General features: G+C 53.1%; 1 protein-coding gene across 1 annotated transcript in view; it reads right to left on the bottom strand.

Annotated features, from left to right (window-relative positions):
• The window catches only part of Bsn (bassoon presynaptic cytomatrix protein), a 104,270-nt gene that overhangs the window by 12,236 nt on the left and 73,933 nt on the right, over positions 1-18,101 (bottom strand). The window contains exons 3-5 of the mRNA XM_058574875.1: positions 17,160-18,044; positions 8,681-9,169; positions 1,609-8,256 (exon numbers count right to left, since the gene is read on the bottom strand). Of these exons, the coding sequence (XP_058430858.1) occupies positions 1,609-8,256; positions 8,681-9,169; positions 17,160-18,044 (8,022 nt within the window). The remainder of the gene's footprint in view (positions 1-1,608; positions 8,257-8,680; positions 9,170-17,159; positions 18,045-18,101) is intronic.

Here is an 18,101-nt window from a genome sequence, read left to right on the forward strand (position 1 = left end):
CTGGGAGCCGTAGCTGGTTGAGCTCACTGTCTGGAAAGGTAATCACAATGCTCACCAAGGCCACGTAAGGGTGGGAGCACTTGCACATCTCTGGTGGATTTTGGGATTCATGGACCACCCAAATCCCCAAAATATATTGGTGATTGTATCAGGAGTCTTACTTTTTTCTTTTGGAGGTGCAGAGAATACACTCAGGGCCTGGTACATGCTAGGCAAGTGTTCTACCACTGAGCTGCATCTCCAGTCCATGATTCTGACTTTTTACCTTGCCAAATGACTACAAAAAGGCTTCCCACCTGCTTTTACCATATGTCATAAAGAAAAAGATAGCATGCCCCAAATCTCAGAATAAAGGTGGGCCTGTAGTGGAATAAGTTTAGCTCTTTGAACTCGTCACTCTGTTATCTGTCTTTTGTTATTTTGGCCACATACCATGAATGCCCATCAAAGCCTGGCCCCATATGACCAGGCCATGGGACCTGTGTATCTGGAGCCAGGTCTACCCTGCTGCTCTGACCTGCCCTCCTTGGCAGCACAGACTCCTGATCCTATTCCCTCACCTGCTTGCACACATCAGGACCTGTATATACCAAGGTCTGAATACACCAGGGCCTGCACAAAACAGGGTCCACACACACCAGTGTCCCCACATACCAGGGCTCTTCACTGCCCACCCCAACAATCATCACCTCCACAATTCCACTCCAAGGCTCCTCTTTTATCCTCTCTGCAATACACCCAGAAAAGTAAATATATTCTATAATGCCTCTGGCTATTACCTCCTCTCCCCAGGGACTCTTTCTTCAGTCTATAAGCTCACATTGTGCCCCAGAAACTCTACATACCCATCTTGTGCTATCTCACCTTCCTAAAACTTCAAGAGGCTTCCAGGGCCTTTAGGAAAAGCCCATTCTCCTTAGCCTAGCATTCAAAGTTCTTGGCAATAGGCCCTCATAAACCCCATCCTCCCTACTACTGCAGCCCATGGCCAGGTCATTTCTTTTCCCAGTATATCATTGGAAACTTAAGCCACAGATAAGAAGTCTCTATCTAGAGCAAATAAGTGTGTAAGCAGAGTTACTGAGGGACAGGTGGGGCAGGGAACATGATGAGTCAGAGAGTATACTGCAGCCCTCTGGGATGGCTTTGGGTGCTAGAACATGGGGCTTGGCTTGCCTTGGAGCAATGAAAAAGCCTGGCCAGGGCAGGAAGTAGGAAGTAGCCCAGTCAGAGCTATCACTGATTTCTCAGGAAACAGCCATAAATGAGGTTTAGAGGGAAAGGTGCTCAAATTGGAGATGAGAGCTGAAGAGGCCTGAAGGGAGAAGTGGCAGGGATGGACTAGATATGGACTAGGGATAGTGCTATGGAGAGGCTGAGATTTCTAGTGGGGTATCTTGATGAAAAGCTGAGGGCCCAAGTGTGTCTGTATTTTCCTGGGCTGCCCTTGCTGGACACTGAAGAATCTATTCCTCATCTCCTTCCCGTGGGCCTCTGGAGCTACAGGTGGCTCCATTCCCACCCCAGAAGAAACCCCTCCCTCTGGGGGGGCCCCTCGGGCTAGGCAGAAACCCCTGTCCCACCCTGGACCAGCCCCTGTGCCCATACCTGGCTACCCAGAACCCCCTGGTGCTGGTAGAGGGAGAATCTCTCTTTGGAAGACTCCTCGGCGGTAGGGCTGAGGGGCTTAGGGTCAGACAAGGACCGCTGCAGGGTCTTCATGGGGCGAGGCAGCGTCTGCTGGCGGAGAGTGCTGTCAGCTGTGAAGTGCTTCTGGGGACTCACATGAGCCTTGTTCAGCCTTTCACTGGAAGCAAAGGAGGTATCCAGGAGCCGGTGTGGGGACAGGGGTGAGACTGGTGAGTAGAGGACCTGGGGGGACTTAGGAGGCTGGCGGCTCACAAGCTGTGAGAGAGACTCTGGGGGCAGGTGGGCCTGGTACCCAATCTCCAGAGGATCCGGTTTCTTTTTTTCAAATCTGCCCAGGGGTCCTGGGGTGACGATCTGGATGCCAGGCAGATAGGGGCTGATGGCAGTTGGGCCTACAAGCTGTGGTCCAGGAACACTCTGGGCCTGCCCATCTGGTTCTGTCTGGCAGGCCAGGCTCTCTCCACGCCCAGTCTTCTCTGGTGCCGATATGTACCTGATGATCTCCACCTTGGGGTCGGTGACAGCTGTGATGTGGATCGCAGGAGAGACCCTGGGCAGCTGGTCAGGCTCTGTCTGCACAGAGCAGTCACTGATGGTCTGGATGCCCACACTGCTCATGGCCCTTGCAGTGGTGGCAGCAGTGGATGATACAGCAGTGGCATCATGCTTGCTGTCAGAGCCTGAGTCTGAATGACGGGAAAGACGGGACCTACGGCGACGTACTGGCTGCTCCCACTCGGCATTGTCCTCATCATCTGTCTGCACACTGCAGTCAGCACTCCGCCGAGGTCGGCGCCGCCGGGTCAGGAGGTAGCGGCCCTCCCCGTCCTCGTCATCTGTCTGAACACTGCTGTCTGCAATCCTCCTGACCACACAGGGTTCAGGCCCTGACTCTGGTTCACAGATATCCCTCAGGCGTGGCATGGAGTGCCGCTTCTTGATGCCACTGCGGGCTGCCTCCCACTGTTCCTCAGTCTGCAGTGACATGTCTGAGGCAGAGCTGGCAAGACCCCGGTGCAGCACAGGTTCACGAGGCTGCCCAGGCCCCTCTGGCCCTCCTACGGCAATGAAGGCTGTGTGGGTTAGGGGTGGCCAGTACTGGCCATTCTGGGCCAGTTCAGTGGTACCAGTGGAAGGCCCTCGGCTGGGTGCCTCACAGGCTACAGGGAAGGGGGCCTTCTGCCTCTGCTTCTGTTCCTCCAATTGCTGCTGGAGCTGTTGCTGGAGCTGCTGGATCTGTTCTAGCTGCAGACGCTGCTGAGCCAGCTGCTCTCGCTGCAGGGCAAACTGAGCTTGGCGTTCCTCTTGCTGCTGCTGCAGTACATGATGCTTAATGGTCTGCAGCTCCTGCAATTCTCGCTGCACTAGCAACTGCTCTTCCTCACGATGCCTCTGCAGCTCCACCCTCTCCCGTTCTAGCTCTTCTTGCAGCCGCAGTTGTCTCAGCTTCTCCAACTCTACCCGTTCCCGCTCTAGCTGTAGCAGCTGCTCCTGTTGCTTCCGTTGCCGCTCCTCCTGAGATGCTTCCTCTTTCTCAAGCACAGTGCGGCTGAGGACCCCACTGCTGCCCCCAGTAGCAGATTCTCCTGGTGGCTTCTGGCCAGGTGGTGGGGCAGAGGCTGGGGCTATTACAGCCTCTTTGACAGCAGCAGGGGCAGTTGTGGAAAGAGGTTCTTCCCGTGCAGCCCCTGCTGGCAATTCTGGCTTTGGTGGGCCCCCTGCCCCTGGGGCCTTGGTAGCAGCAGGTTTCCCCAGGTAGACAGGCCCCTCAGCAGGTGGGACACTAGAAACAATGGGGAATCTACTTGGTGCAGGATATCGGTACAGTCCTGTAGGTCCAAGAGGTACCCTGGGGGCAATCATGGGCACCCGTGTCAGGCTGGTAAGTGGCACGGCTGTGACTCCACCAGATGCATAAGGCCTGTACATGCTACCACGTACCATGGGCCGCAGTACAGAGGCAGGCTGGGTGGTGATAGGCAGGGTTGCAGCAATTGGAGTATTGATAGTTGAGTAGATCATGCCATCAGCTGCACGCACTGTGGCTGTGGATGGCATCAGCTGTCTGACTGCTGTTCCCTGACCTGCTGTAGGCCCATACTGGGCCAGATTCCCAGGGCTTGGATGGCCCTCTGGGAAGGTAGGGTTGCCAAGAAGGCCAGGTCTGAGGGGAGACAGACCCTGTGGAGCACTGAGCCCATGCCCATGCTGGGGCTGGTACTGCACAAGGTCAGGGCCACTGCCACCACTGCCATGCCGCCCGCCATATTGGTCCATGGAGTTGAGAGCAGCACACATGCGGCTGATCTCGCGGGCTGTGGTAGCACTATACTGAGCCAGACTAGCCTCCTGAAAGCCAACTGTGTCTCCCCGTGGGCCATACCTGTGATCTGAGTAAATATTTGATACTGAGCTATAGCGCCGCATGGGAAGTGGGTGAGACAAAAGTTCTGTGGGATGACGGAGGTCGGTGAATGATCCATACTGCAAGCCCTGGCCTATATAGCGTCCATCTGTAAAGCCCAGGTTGTAGGAGTGCTTCAGTGAGCTGAGGTCCATAGCTGTGTCTCGTCCGGGGCCCTGAAAGAGATGTCCCAACCTGGCATGGTAGTTGAGGCCAGCCTCAGCCAAATTGGTGTCGGACATGGAAGAGTATAGCCTGCCAGGGAGGCTCTGTGGGTAGGGCCTCTGCTCTTCATGGGGCCCAGGCCCCACTACTCCCTGTGCCCGGTAGGTGGGGGGCTCAGGGGCCTCAAGGTCCCGGTGACTATAGAAAGGGCTGCTACTTTGGCCAGGAGGGGCAGCATCTGCCACACTCTTCTCAGGTGCACTGGGGGCAGGGTGGAAGGTGCCAGTGCAGCTGCTGCCAAAGGGGAACTTGTAGACCATGTCACAGCATGCTAGCTGGCTCTCAGGCCTCATCCCAGTAAGGTCCAGGGCACCTGCTGGCTCTTCTGGGAGCAGTGTGGTCACAGTACCTGCTGTGCCCTCTCCCATCTGCACCACCAATGTGTGTGGCTTCCTGGAACCTGGCAGAGCATGTGATCGTAGCTCTGCAGGAGTTGCCCGGTGGGATTCAGCTCCAGGCTCTGGCACTGGGCCTGGCTTGAGGCTTATACTCTGGGTGGTACCCATCTGAGTGATCAAAATGTCCCTTCTGGCCAGAGGTGCCACCTGATTGGGCAGATTATATCTGGCAAACTTGGCCTCTCTAGGTCTTCCTCGGGGCCCACCTCTGTATGGTGCTGTCTGGACAGCCTGCTCTACTTGCTTGACCTGGGCCAGGCACACAGGACTACCTGAACCCTGACCAAAGTCCAGCCGGCTCTGGAAAGGGTCTCCATATACTACAGGCTGCTTTTGCTGAGCCATGAGCACAGATGAGGCCATGGTGATGCTCACGGTAGTGGCAGTACCCAGGAAGGCATGGGTCTGCTCCTGGGAGTTAAGATTGATAACCAAAGGCTGCACAGTGGTTGACTGCCGTCCTGGGGCTGGATCCAGGGCAAGGCCATACTTCCTTGCTTCCATAGCAAGAGAGGTCAAATCCATGCCCTGGTCAGTGAGAATGATAGGTGTGGGCTTGACAGCTGTGCGGAGATCCACTACTGCACTGCCAGGGGGCCTGGGGCCTGGCTCAACTCTAGATGTTCCAGGGACAGAGGAGATCCGGCACAGAGAGATGTTTTCAGCAGGAAGGGCACCCCAGCCATATAGTGCCAGTGGTCCATCTGCACCAGCACTGGGTGCTCGTGGGAAGCCAGGTGGCTCTGGGGGCAGCTGAGACACACTTGGAGGTGTTGTCTGGCTGTAGCTGTGAGCGGTGGGTAGGGTGTCAGTAGGTGAGCACAGTGGGGAGGTAGAGGCGCTGGCATGTACCATCCTGGTCTGGCTGGAAGCATCTGACGCCAGGGTGATGACCATAAAGGGAGCCTCCTGAGAAGACTGCTGCCACACCATGCGAGGTGTGCTGGGCCGGTGTGGTGTTTGTGTGCCCTGGGCTACCATAGGGGTGGAAGTGGGGGCACCAGGGCTCCGTGGCATGTCTGGAGCAGGGGTTGGACTTGGTGTTTGTGTAGAGAACTCTGCTGTGGTCCTTGAACCCAGCTTGCCTTGAAAGAATGTGGGGCTCTCTGAGGGGGAAGATGGGGAGAGAGGCGGACTAGAGCCTGCAAAATAGGAATATATCCGGGAAGGTTGAGGAGTGCCAGCCTCAATATCACTACCACTCAGAGGCTTCTCTCTGGTAGTCCGTTCACCTGCAGCAGGGCCACTGGGGGCCTGGGATAGCTCCTCAGTTTGGGACCCGTAGTTTGCAGTGGTTAGGCTCTGTCCATAGCTGTGGACTGTGGAAGATGGTGAAGGACTGCGCTCAGAACTGGCTGGGGAGGTTGAAGTCATATACCCTCGTGGCAGGCTGGCTGGACAAGGAGCCATGGCTGTGGTGGCTGGGGTCCCAGGGCCCTGGGAGAAGGACATGCCTACCTCAGAGGCCGAGCTGGGGGAGGCAGCAGAGCTGTGTAGCTTGAGGGGTTCCTGAGGCTCCTTTGCAAAATGCTGTGTGACACGGACATCAGGAATAACTCGGCCCCCACTGCCGTCTGAGGAGGTGGAGGTGGAAAAGGACACAGGGGCAGCAAGCTGGGTGGGACTAGTACCAGGGGTAAGTGGGCCTTCGTTTTGCTTCATTGGGTCCATATATGCACTCTCAGCATTCAAAAATTGTTTCTCCTTCCTCTTGTCCTCAGTAAAGGCTAGGTCCCGAGAGGAAGCCTGCCGCATGCGGACTATGCTTTGTGATGTCTGAAGGATCTCCTGGTATACAGCTGCTCCCAGGCCGGCTGGAGTGCCCTCGGTGGCAGGTTGAGCAGCCCTGCCATAGTCATGGTCTGGGGCGTCTTGGTATTCAAAGGAGCCCTGGCCCCGAGGGCCTGTGGGCTGAGGGGGTCCCCCATCGGGGCCCCGGGTGCCTGCCACCTGGCCCTGTTGACGCTGGAGCAGCTCTGCTTTTCTCATCATCTCTTCATAGGCCTCCTCAGCACTCTTGAGGGGTCGCCCAGAACTGGGAGTGGTGGAACTGCCTGAGGGCAGCTCAGTTGGTGAATAGAGGGACATGAAGGTGGGCAGGTTGTACTCACTGCCTGACTTGTAGAGCCGGGTGGGGCCACCATCCAGGGCCTCAGCCTCTGAGTCCAGTGAGGGTGAGGGTGAGTACTCAGAGCAGGAGGAGCGGTGTAGCTCTTCCATCTCAGCAGCCTGCCTCAGCTCCTCTGTGGGGGATGCGTCCTCGATGGGTGACAGGTTACTGGGTGGTGTCTTGGAGCGCTCACGCCGTCGCTGGGCCCGCAGCTCCTCCTTGTCACGCCGCGTCTTGCGGGCCGTGCTCCGGATGCGCTGCTGTTCTACTTCACGCATCTTCTCCTGTTCACGCAGCAGCTCCTCTTCTTCCCGAAGCTCCTCCTCCTCCGAGGAGTCCTCAATGGTAGGCAGCAGAGGCCCATGGGATCGGTGCCGGGCCTTGCGCTGCTGTTTAGCTTCTTCTAGTCGTTGCCGACGGCTGGGGCTGCTGTCACTGTCCTCTTCTAATGAAGACAGAGAGGTGGGAGAGGTGCCTGATGTGTAGCTGGGCGTGGAAGCAGGCAGCGTAGAGGAGTGCTCCCCACGGGAGCGGTCCTCGGGCGAGCCTGTCAGGCTCTCCATCTCCAACTCGGGCTCCCGGTCCAGGCTGGGGTCAGGACCTTGGCCCAGGTCTAGTTCGTGACTATAGCTGCCTGTGCTATTGAGCTCAATGGTCTTGAAGCGGCGGAGCCCACCCTGCAGGGCTCCATTGCCATCAGTGGCCTCTGCTGGGCCTCCCTCAGAGAGCAGCTCCTCATAACCTGTGGTGGCATTGTGGGGCAGGCGCCTCTTAGGCAGTGCTACTGGTTCTTGGCTAGGCTCAGGCCTGGGCCTGATACCAATCTTCTGGGTGCCATGTTTGGCCAGGCTATGCCCAGAGGTGGAAGTGTCATCCTCCTCCAGGTTGTCTTCCTCAGCACTCATCTCTAGGATCTGCCGTCGCATGAATTCCTCATCAGTCAGTTCTGCTGCCCGAGCTGGGGGCTGGGGTGGAAGAGGGGACAGGCCACTCTCACTGCTGTCTTCCACACAGTCATGTCTCAGCTGGCTGCCAAAGTCATCTGAGGACTCGGCTGCATCCCGCTGCTCCCTCTGGCGCCCCCACTCCAAAGAGTTTTCCTCTTCCTCCAAGATATCCTCTAGCTCTTCATCTGAGTCAAAGGCCTCAGGCAGGATGGACAAAGAGCGAGGCCTCCGCTTCTGCTCCTCACCAGTGCTGCTGGAGGGTGGCTTGCTCTGTTCACCACTGGGGGGCACTGTCTGGGCTTCCAACAAAGGCCGCATGCTGTTCCCCACCTTGTGGAGCTCTGAGGGGCTGGGTGGGCGTGGCCCAGTCACCCCTGCACTATCTAGCTGCTCCACTTCCTGCTGCACAACACCTGTGATCTCACTCTGCGAGCTAGAGATGCCATCAGAGGAGTAGCCTGTGTCGCTGAGGCTCTGTGGGCTCCGAGACAGGTCCTGAGAGTAAGGCTTGCCCACTGGTTCCTGTAACAGAGTAAGAAGCAGGCACTGATTCCCAACACTCCCTATCAATCCCAGGGCCCTGGGGAAAGGCCACTCTACCTCCCAAGGGTTTAGAGCCCACCACCCACATCAGTCTTTGAAAATGTTCCATGGTGAGCTCAAAAAAAGCAGCCCTAGATCTTCAAATAAAAGCTTTACTAGATAAAAGGGTGTCAAAATCCAGCAAAACATTCAACAGGGTGCCATAGGACTAGTCTCAATCTTGAAATCTCCAGGCCTGCTGGAGCCTCACCCAGGCTTTCCTTCTGCTGGGACATCCCTAATCTTGTCTGCAGCCCCTAGGGACCTGTCCCAGGTCTATATCCTTAACTCCCCAGGAAGGCAAGTTCTTCCCCAGATTGTCCCATCTGAAGGCTAGGGACCCTGGGAAATAAACAGGACTGACCTCTGCTTCTCCACCCTTGGGGGCTTCTGAAACAGCCTTGATGACAGGAGTGGCAGGTTCAGTCCTCTTCACCCCACTCTTTAGTTTAGGAGTTCCAGGGATTTGGGTAGTCTCTGGAGGTGGCTTCGGCATAGGCTCAGCTTTAGCAGGGACTCCTGTCTTCTTTTCCGGGGCACTGCTTGGGGTTTTGCTGGGTTCAGAAGCCTTGAGGGGCTTGGCCTGGGGACTGGCCTTGGTGGGCAGGGCACTGGCCTTGGTGGGCAGAGGGCTGGCCTTGGTGAGTGGGGGACTGGCCTTGGCAGGTAGGGGCCCTGATGGCTGGCTCAGTCCCTGTGGCCCTTTCTGCTTCATAGGGACTGCTACAGAAGCACGGTGAGGGGCTCCTGCAGAGGGCTGCTGTGAAGTGGGAAGCGGCAGGGGGGTCTGCTCTCCCAGGCTGCCCTCCATTAGCCGCTTAGTTTGGCAGTTCAGACAGAGCCACTCGCTTTTCTGCAAAGAAATAGGAGGGAGGTTGGAAAGAAATCACAGACATTAAAGTTCTCAAAGAATATTTCCATGGTGATTTCTATAAAGTTAGGGAAGAAAAAGTCTTTCCAAGCATGACACTAAAGGTCGAAGGAGGAAAAGACTGATAGATTTATTGCCCCAGATGATAAACATCCCCATCCGTAAGATGAACATATACAAAATCAAATTCCAAATGTCCAACCAAAAAGAAGGGTCCGTTTCTTAACCCATAGGGAACTTTCATGGGACCAGAAAAAGAGGAGAACTAAGGAACAGGGGAGTATGGGGAGCCACTCTGAATGATTCGCACCTTCCATCCTGAAGTGAGAGGCTTTGACCAGTCACTACATTTTGTAGTGGTCTGGACGTTGTCCCGGTTCAGGAAGTTGAGGGTGCAACTTCAGATGTAGGTGTGTCACCCATGGGGTTGAGCTACACTCACCTATTCCTTTGTAATACTACCCCTTTGCCCTGTTTGGGATAGAATGTTGCATGGAAACGCCCTTTGTGTGTCCCCTTCTCTTGCTCTGCCTTTGGGTGTGGCCTTCCTAGATGTCAGTCAACCTGGTGACAGCAGACATCAGGAAGCTCAACTCCCTGAAACCTGACTCCTTGCCTCATTTGAATGGCTTCTCCTCAATAAAAGGGTTCAGCACATTCTCTCTCTCTCTTTCTCTCTCTCTCTCTCTCTCCCCCCCTCTTTCTGTGGACCCTTAAGGTCAGAGGAGCCATCACAGGACCCCAAAGAAAAAGGTATCTCTGTCTCTTGTGTGGTTATTTCGTGCAGCCCAGTTCACCTGGAGTGACCCTGAGTCATGAGGAACGCAACAGGGGAGGCCAAAAGCAGTTGAAGGATCTGATCCCAAGCATAAGGGAAGGCTGGGGTTCCAACCTTAGGGAGCAAACTAACCCTTGGGGGCTGATTTGGAGCTCAACAGTCAGGAGTCCATGCAGAACAAAAATAGTATCCAGATATGAATGCATCCTGGAGATACTGCCCTTTTCTGGCCTCTTAGGTCTCATGTCTGACACCATTCTCTAACATTTCCTCAAGTATAGGCTGTATTAGGCAGCAGCAGACTCCTGGGGACAGACTCCTGGGAGAAGCCTTGATTTTATTGTTGTTGTTTTGTTAGTACTGGGGATTGAACCCAGGGGTGCTCTACCACTGAGTTATATCCTCAGCCCTTTTTATTTCTTATTTAGAGACAGGCTTTCACTAAATTGCCCAGGCTAGACTTGAATTTGTAATTATTCTGCCTCTCTCTCCCCAGTAGATAGGATTATAGGACTGTACTTCTATGCCCAATGAGAAGTCCTGTTTGGGATGGAGCTGAGCAGTCCTTTCTGCTCATACTCTCAACCCAGGTCACCTTGTCTAAGGCCAACAAAGAATCTCAAACAGAGGCTTCCTCCTTCCTTCAGGGCTCTGGACTGTCAGGGTCATCTACTAGAACTGAGGGCTGAATACCATGGTCATGATTAAGACAGAAAGACAAGGGCTGACATGTAGCCTTCTTGGAAACCATAGCTTCCAACAGATCATTATAAGTATGACATGGATATTAATGGTAAAGCTCTTAGAATACCATAAACCGCCAGGCGCGGTGGTACATGCCTATAATACCAGCGGCTATGGAGACTAAGAAAGGAGAATCATGAGTTTAAAGTCAGCCTCAGCAATGGCGAGGTACTAAGCAACTCAGTGAGACACCGTCTCTAAATAAAATACAAAATAGGGCTGGGAATGTGGCTCAGTGGTCGAATGCCCCTGAGTTCAATCCCCAGTACCTATCAACCAACCAACAAACAAACAAAAAAAACCCATAAATCAAATATAAGTCTTCCAGCCCCAAGTGGTTGTACAGGGGCAGCATTTGGGACTCCCTGGATCCTAAGTAGGTGACTCTTGTAGCAGATCTGAAGCTGACAGGGACATTTCCCCTAGGATCCTCCTCCAAGATCAGTATTTGAGTCCTTGCCCTGGTCCATGTGTGGTAGTGGGAAATGAGGGTTATAGCGTAACACAGAGCAGGGCCCTGCTGACACCTGTGTCTGTTCTTTCCCTTTGAGTGTAGAAGGTTGGGACTCCTTCCTTCCTGCTGCTATTCATCCTGGGTACCTAGACATTCAGGCTCCATCAGCAGCTCTGCCACTAGATGGGCCATTATGAGAACCACAGAATCACAGAACCAGGGTACAGAGAAAGGAGGTAGCCCTTGGCTTTTACTGCCCTAGGCAGGCCAAGAGCCTCAGTACACTCACCTCCCACACTATCTCTGGTCCCTAGCCCATGTGGCAGATTCTTGGAAGCTTGGTACCCACCACGGTGCCTACCCTCATTAGGCCACAATGGCAGATGCCATGTCAATGATCTACCCTGGTTTGATGCTCACAGAGTTATATTTCACTTCTTTGCCCTAGGTCCCATCAGAGGCCAAACTGGGCTTATTATTCCAGGTGGAGACTACTTCCCTGGAGGCTAAAAGTTCTGTTCTTCTCTGATGTCCAACCCCTGCACGAGTCTTTGGCAGAGGCATAGGGCAGTATAGGGGACACTTCAGAAAGCCTACATGTATATACTTACCCTGCTCCCTATAGGGACCAGCCTGGAACCAGTCCAACTGCCTTAGACCTAATCTGATGCTCTTAGGTGTCCATCATACAAACCCCTGTAAGTTAATATAGGCTGTCCACTGTCTGGGTCTTAGGCTCATTAGGTCTGGCAGGTCCATCCCAGCCAGGTATCTGAGGCGTCTGAAGAAAGTGCTGGACAAATGGGTACCAAGCTTCCAAGGATCTGCCATATGGGCTAGGGACCAGAGACAGTGTGGGAGGTAACTATACTGAGGGTCTTGGCCTACCTAGGGCAGCAAAGACCAAGGGCTACCTTCTTTCTCTGTACCCTGATTCTGTAAGCCTGTGGTTCTCATAATGGCCCATCCTAGTGGCAGAGCTGCTGATGGAGCCTGAATGTCTAGGTACCTAGGATGAACAGCAGCAGGAAGGAAGGAGTACCAAGCTTCTACACTCAAAGCTCCTTTATTCATTAGGGCATGGGAGAGCATAAAACCTAATCTAAAAATCCAAGTCCATGTGCCCCATCATCAACCTAGAAATATAATAGAAATATCCTATGTCAGAGAGGACTGTGAGAGGTCAAAAAGACCTGGGGAGATGGAAGAGAGTTCTGGAAATGAGAAAATAGCCGCTTCTCTAGCCTCTGAATAAGCATGATGGGGTTAAAATCTTGGCCCAGACAGAGGGCTGGCTCAAGTCAATGCTGCCTTGACTATACCTTGGTTCTCTGATTACATCCATCTAGGTTAGGTCTCTCTCAATTAAATCATCTGCCCCGGCCCATCTTGGTGGCTTAGAACCCACGGTACCCCACCTCTGGCCTGCAGACTCCACTCCAGAAGCAATAGTCTAAATAAAGCAAGGGTACCTTGGAAGGGTGGTCTGGATGGAGAAGACAAACCCAATGCCAAATGCTCAGGAGCAGCTCTTACAGAGGCCTTCTTACCCGAGCTCATGGGCGCTGCCCTCAGAAGAGCCTGTCACCTGTGGTCACATGCTCTCTGGGGCTTTGCTCCTTCACAGATTTATTCCTGGAGGCAGCCAGGTTGCAGAAAGGCTGCCTGGTTGGCTCTCTTGCTCCTGGTTCTACTATAGCAAGCAGTGAGAAAGACAGGGCTGGCAGGAGAAGATGTGTGAAGTAAGGGCTAAAAATAAACACTTGACCTGGCTGCTGGAGGCCCCTCCCCAGCCCTCTGGGAGTGGGAGAAGTATACAAGGCATTGGGGCTAGTAGGGGTAGAGCCAGGGAAGATCTGACACAGGCCCAAGTCTTCTGGGGACTGGGGATGGGTGGAAGCAGGTCAAGTCAAATCTCTGTGCCTGGAGAATGTAATACAGTTGCTGAGGTCTCAATTCCCTTATTCACTGTATTATCACCTCTTTCCACCCCAATGAGCCCCACCTCTACCTCTGATCATTCATTCCTTTGTTCTACTCACTTGTTCACTTAATAATTCCCTCATTTCAATGTTAATTTCCTCATTTGTTCAATCATTCACTATACACATTTTCATATTCTTTAAAGAGCTCTATCCAGCCCCAGCCCTGGGGCATTAGCTACTTGTTTGCCTCTTTACTTAGCCCCTTTGGCAAGTGGGCAGAGGATGGACAATGGAAGCTCTGATGACAACTTCTGTCTTACTGCCCTCTCTCCGGCCCATCCTGGTATAGGAAGGTACAAACCCCCCAAGGACAATCATAATTTCAAGGTGGGAGGAGATGTAGGTGTGCATGTATCAAATGTAGCTCAGAGTATCACTGTTTAGGGTAAAGAAGGAGGAGTGAGTTGACTGAGACAATTGGTAGGGCATCCCACAAGTGTGTGAGACCTTCTTGAATAACTAACTAGTGTGGCCTTGTGGGCAGATAGGGGTGGGGAGCTGCCCTGTCTGCCATCATCCAAATGAGCCCATAGTCCACACACTCTCCTCATTTGTGGATCTGGTCTGTGTGCTAGTCGGGTTATGGTGACACCATAACTCCCAAGGTGCACGGCCCTGCACACCCTTAGCTCCACTGCCAGACCAGAGGGCAATGAATGAGAACCCCAGAGAAAAAATGCTCAGAGGTAAAGACTTGGACAATGGATCACAGGTATGGCCATCACCAGTGTTGCTGTTCCTCTCTTGACTCTGTGGCATGGACATATGTGCATGTCTTTCTCCCTGTTCCTGGACATGCATAAGCTCTTCCTTTCTCATCCTCTGCCTTCCATAAGAGGAATCCTTCCTGGCAATCCCAGTGTGGGCTCTTGTGGCTGGGCTGGGTTTCCTTCATGCCTTAGTACTAAATGTGCTAGTTCCTTGTGTGGTATCCCTTATGAGACTAAGAGCTTGCCTTGGCCGTAGTATCCATTCCCACACAGATAATGAGGGGCTTGTGGGAACTTTTCATTCCCCTCATGGAGACTCTATGGAGACTGAAGACTTTGGTTCTAGTCTCTTGGCTCAAGGGCTGTTAATATCAGGCTTTGAGTGAGCATTGGAGGTACAGCATTTTAAATTGTTCATAGAAACCTAAAAGGAACATTACTGCCCCCATTCCACATGGAGGGGAAAAGGGCCCCTAAGATCACCACTCCAGAGGCAGCCTGAGGTGGACCAGGAGAAGAGGGAGATGCTGGTCTCATGCCTGATGTCCCTGTTGTAGCCTCAGCTCCTAAGTCCAGCCCAGCCCCACACAGGACAAATACCAGACCTTTTGCTCATATAGGCCCAGCTTCTCAAGGATGCTACTGGAATTTCAGCAACAATAATAAGATTAAAAAAAAAACAACTTAGTAGCATTACTGTAACAATTCTAATTCCTCTAATTTCTCTACACAACTATTTTGAATGGAAAATCAATTAAAAATTAAGCCAGAGGGTACTATTATCCTTCAAAAAGATAAATAGGTTTTAAAATGTTGGAATCAACAACTCTTAATTATGAAATGAGTCACTAAATAGCACTATGGTATTTTTCAGAGGAAATTTCAAAGGGAAAAGGGGTCCAATTTTACTGCCTCTTCTATTAATGCTCTGGACTTCTTATCTAGAAAGAAGAAAAAAGATTTTTATAGCTCAGAGATGGTAAGGAAAATTCCTAAACTGTTGGCCCTGAGGGTTGGCTCTGACCACAGGTGGGGCCGCAGCAGATCTATTAGGTATGTGGGGAGCTGTGAGTGGGACTCTCCTGGTCTGTCCCTCCTTCAAGCACCCAGCCTATATGCAGATACTTGTCCCTTTGCTTCACACTGTGCACAGAGACACAGAACAGTCACTCTGAGACTGACAGGCTGGCCTTGGCCAAGCAAGGTGTTGGGATAGACAGCCATAGCACACCAACCCATAGGAACTGAAGAAGAACCCACTGGCCCTACCACCTTACTCCCAAGACAGGATGTTAGGAACAGCAGGCAGGGAAAACAGAGGACTTGACTTGGGGAGAAGTAAGGACAAAGACATCAATCAGTTTTGCTTTCAGGTCCATGTACCCACCAGACCCTGCAGAGGCAATCCTGGTCAAGGAGGTAGAAATGGGGCAGGAACATGGAGAAACAGGAACCTGGAAGGGGGTTGGGGGCAGTGCTGGCCAATGAGAAGAGAAGCTCTGGGGCCAAGAAGGCCAGAAGCAAGCAGCTAATGAGAAACCTAGATCAGAATAATCCAGAATCATCTAGAGTCAGCATGTGACTAAAATACTTTTGTTTCAACTGATTCGGCACTGCCAGTGGCTTATCCCAGGGGCTGCCAAAAGGAGCTGCCAGGAAATTTACACTCCTGGACAAAAGCAGTTTTCCCTTCTCTCAGTGCACATCCTGTTTAATGAGAAAACAATGGACTGAGAAGTTTCTTGGGGACAAGGATCTTCTAGGCCAGGCCAGCTCAGGAGCCCATCAGGATACCTGACCAGCAATGAGCTTGTGGTTGGAGGTATCTGAGCAAAACAGTCAGCTGGGATTCTGTTGACTCTGTGATAAGCCCCTAGGTAAACACTTTCCTGCTCTACCAGCCAGGCAAGCTGTCTTCCAGTGAGCCACTGGACCTAGAGCTCAGAGAGGTAGCAGTATGGGGCCAGAGGTCTAAGTGGGCATCACATGAAGAGGTCACTTATCTTGGTCAGGCTTAGCTATTCCTACATGTTGGAAAATAAGGTTTGTGGAGGCCAAAGTAGTCTTCCTAGTCATATTGGATAGCTTTCATGGGCCCCATGGAGGCCTAGCTCAAGGGAAATCGGAATAAGTTAGTAGAGAGACCATGGCAACACCATGCTCTCTTTTCTTGTCCCATTCTGGGCCAGTGATTGTTTGTACTCTTACCCACTGTTCCACCATCAGCCATGCCTGGCTCAGTTCAAGAGCCCACAGGGCTTAGGTAGCTGTCCACTTTGCAGGATTCATGAGCTTTGACTCAATAATCTCCTCTCAAGACACACATCATCTGCCAAGATGAGTCAATTATAAACCTCAAGAGAACACACCCAGCTATTCCAAAGGCAACCATTGTGAGGTTCATATGGGCAGCCTAGGCAAAGAAGAGTGGGTAATGGGGTTAGGGGAGGAACAGAAGCAACCTCCAGGCCTAGGATGGCCCATCTGAGGGGCACCTGTCCAGGCTGAACTCCAAACTTTCCAACAACACTGAACCTAACACTGGGCCAATTAGTCTGCACAGTGCTAAGTACCCTTCCTTGCAGCAGATGCTGCAGAGAAACTATCCCCAGTGCCAGCTCTTGTTCAAACTTTGGTAAGAAATGTAAGCATCCTCACAAGCATCCTATACTGGCCTAGGAGAGCCCAGGCCCAGCCAGGGAAAAATATGTGAATCAAAGTATGGCTTTGACAAGTATACATTCACACCCATGACCTCAGAAGAGAGGATCTAATGTGGATATCAGCTGGCTGAGCTGGAGCCTGGGCAGTGGGACATGGTCTTCCTCATTATGAAAAAGCTTGCAGCCCAATCCTGGACATAGAGTATAATCCTCTATCCCATGGCCCTTCAACCCCCTTCTCTTGTGAGGGTCACAGATGAAGGGCAGGATGGGATCTCAGGTTCTTTCTGGGAAGGAAAGTTTCCCCTAAGCAGGGGAGATTGGCTTCTTTCATCAGGCAATGCTCACGGTAGCTGGAAATAGGAAGGCCAGCACAGGGCACTGGACAGCCAGTCAGAGGGAATAGGCACCATTATCCTCATTCACTATCCAGTTAGTTCACTGAGTAAAAGTATTAAGGCCTGAGGCAGGGGCTGGAAAGGGAGTATAGCCCCTCTTCAGCATTAGCTGTTAGAGCCAGTCCCATAACTGCTGCAAACTCAGCTCTTTACACTCCTTCTGGTTCCCATGTTCCCCATTGCCTTAGGACTTTGTCCTCAACAAAGCTCAAGGGAGCATGCTTGACTCAGATCTCTTACCTCTACAAGGTGGGGCGTTGGGTTGAAGCCACACAGGTTGCACACCTGGAGCTTGCAGGTGGTGCAGGTGTTGTAGTTGGCTGGGCCCTTGCTGCCCACATTGAGCTCAGCTTGGCACAGTGGGCAGGTGGCCTTTTCCTTCGGCGTGGTCTTTGGCTTGGCAGTAGCTTTGGATGCTGCCTGATGTTCTGCTCTGCCATGCTTTGGACTGGTTGTTCCCCCAGTTTTCACCAGGGCTCCAGGCCCAGATCCAGGACTTGCTCTAGCCCCAGGCTCAGTTTTGGCTCCAGGTGCTGGCCCAGGCCCAGGCCATGAGCCTGGGGGTCTTGAGCCAGCCTCCTTGCTGGCATCACTGAAAACAATCTTGGGTGGTCCCTTACTGGGAGAAGGCTGGCTCTGGGGGTCAGCCTCGGGCTGCACAGACATGAGGGTGCTTGCCTGGGTCAGCAGTGATGCACCAAGCCCAAAGAGCTTCCCAGTGAGGCCCTCCTGGGTCTGCTCACCAGCACCAAGCCCAGAGGGCACTGTAGTGGCACTTTTGGCCAGAGCCTCTCCTGCAGATGGCCTGGGCTCAGCTATAGAAGGCTTGGTGGGGAGAGGGGGCTGAGGAGACACCCTCCCCACCTCTGAAGAGGAAGCTGCTTGGGCAGGCCCCGGTGCTGTGGTGGCCCTGGCTGTCTCAACCTGGTGGAGGCCAGGCTGTGGTCCCCCAGGGCCACGAGATTTCTCTTGCTCTGGCTTTCCCAGTGGCTGTTTGGCTGGAGAATGGGCAGGAGACAGCGCTGGAGAGTGTAGCTGCTGCTGGCTTTTGGAGCGAGGTGCAGTGGTCATGTCCATTCCCAGAGCCCTCTGCATCTGACAGTTCAGACAGAGCCACTCCTTCACCTGAGAAGAGAAGCAGCACAGTCAGCATTGTGATCAGTATCAGTGGTGCGCATGGCC

This window comes from Marmota monax, unplaced genomic scaffold, assembly GCF_021218885.2.
Source record: "Marmota monax isolate L192 unplaced genomic scaffold, Marmota_monax_Labrador192_F-V1.1 WCK01_AAM20220418_F8-fsc00022, whole genome shotgun sequence".
NCBI classification, from domain to species: domain Eukaryota; kingdom Metazoa; phylum Chordata; class Mammalia; order Rodentia; family Sciuridae; genus Marmota; species Marmota monax.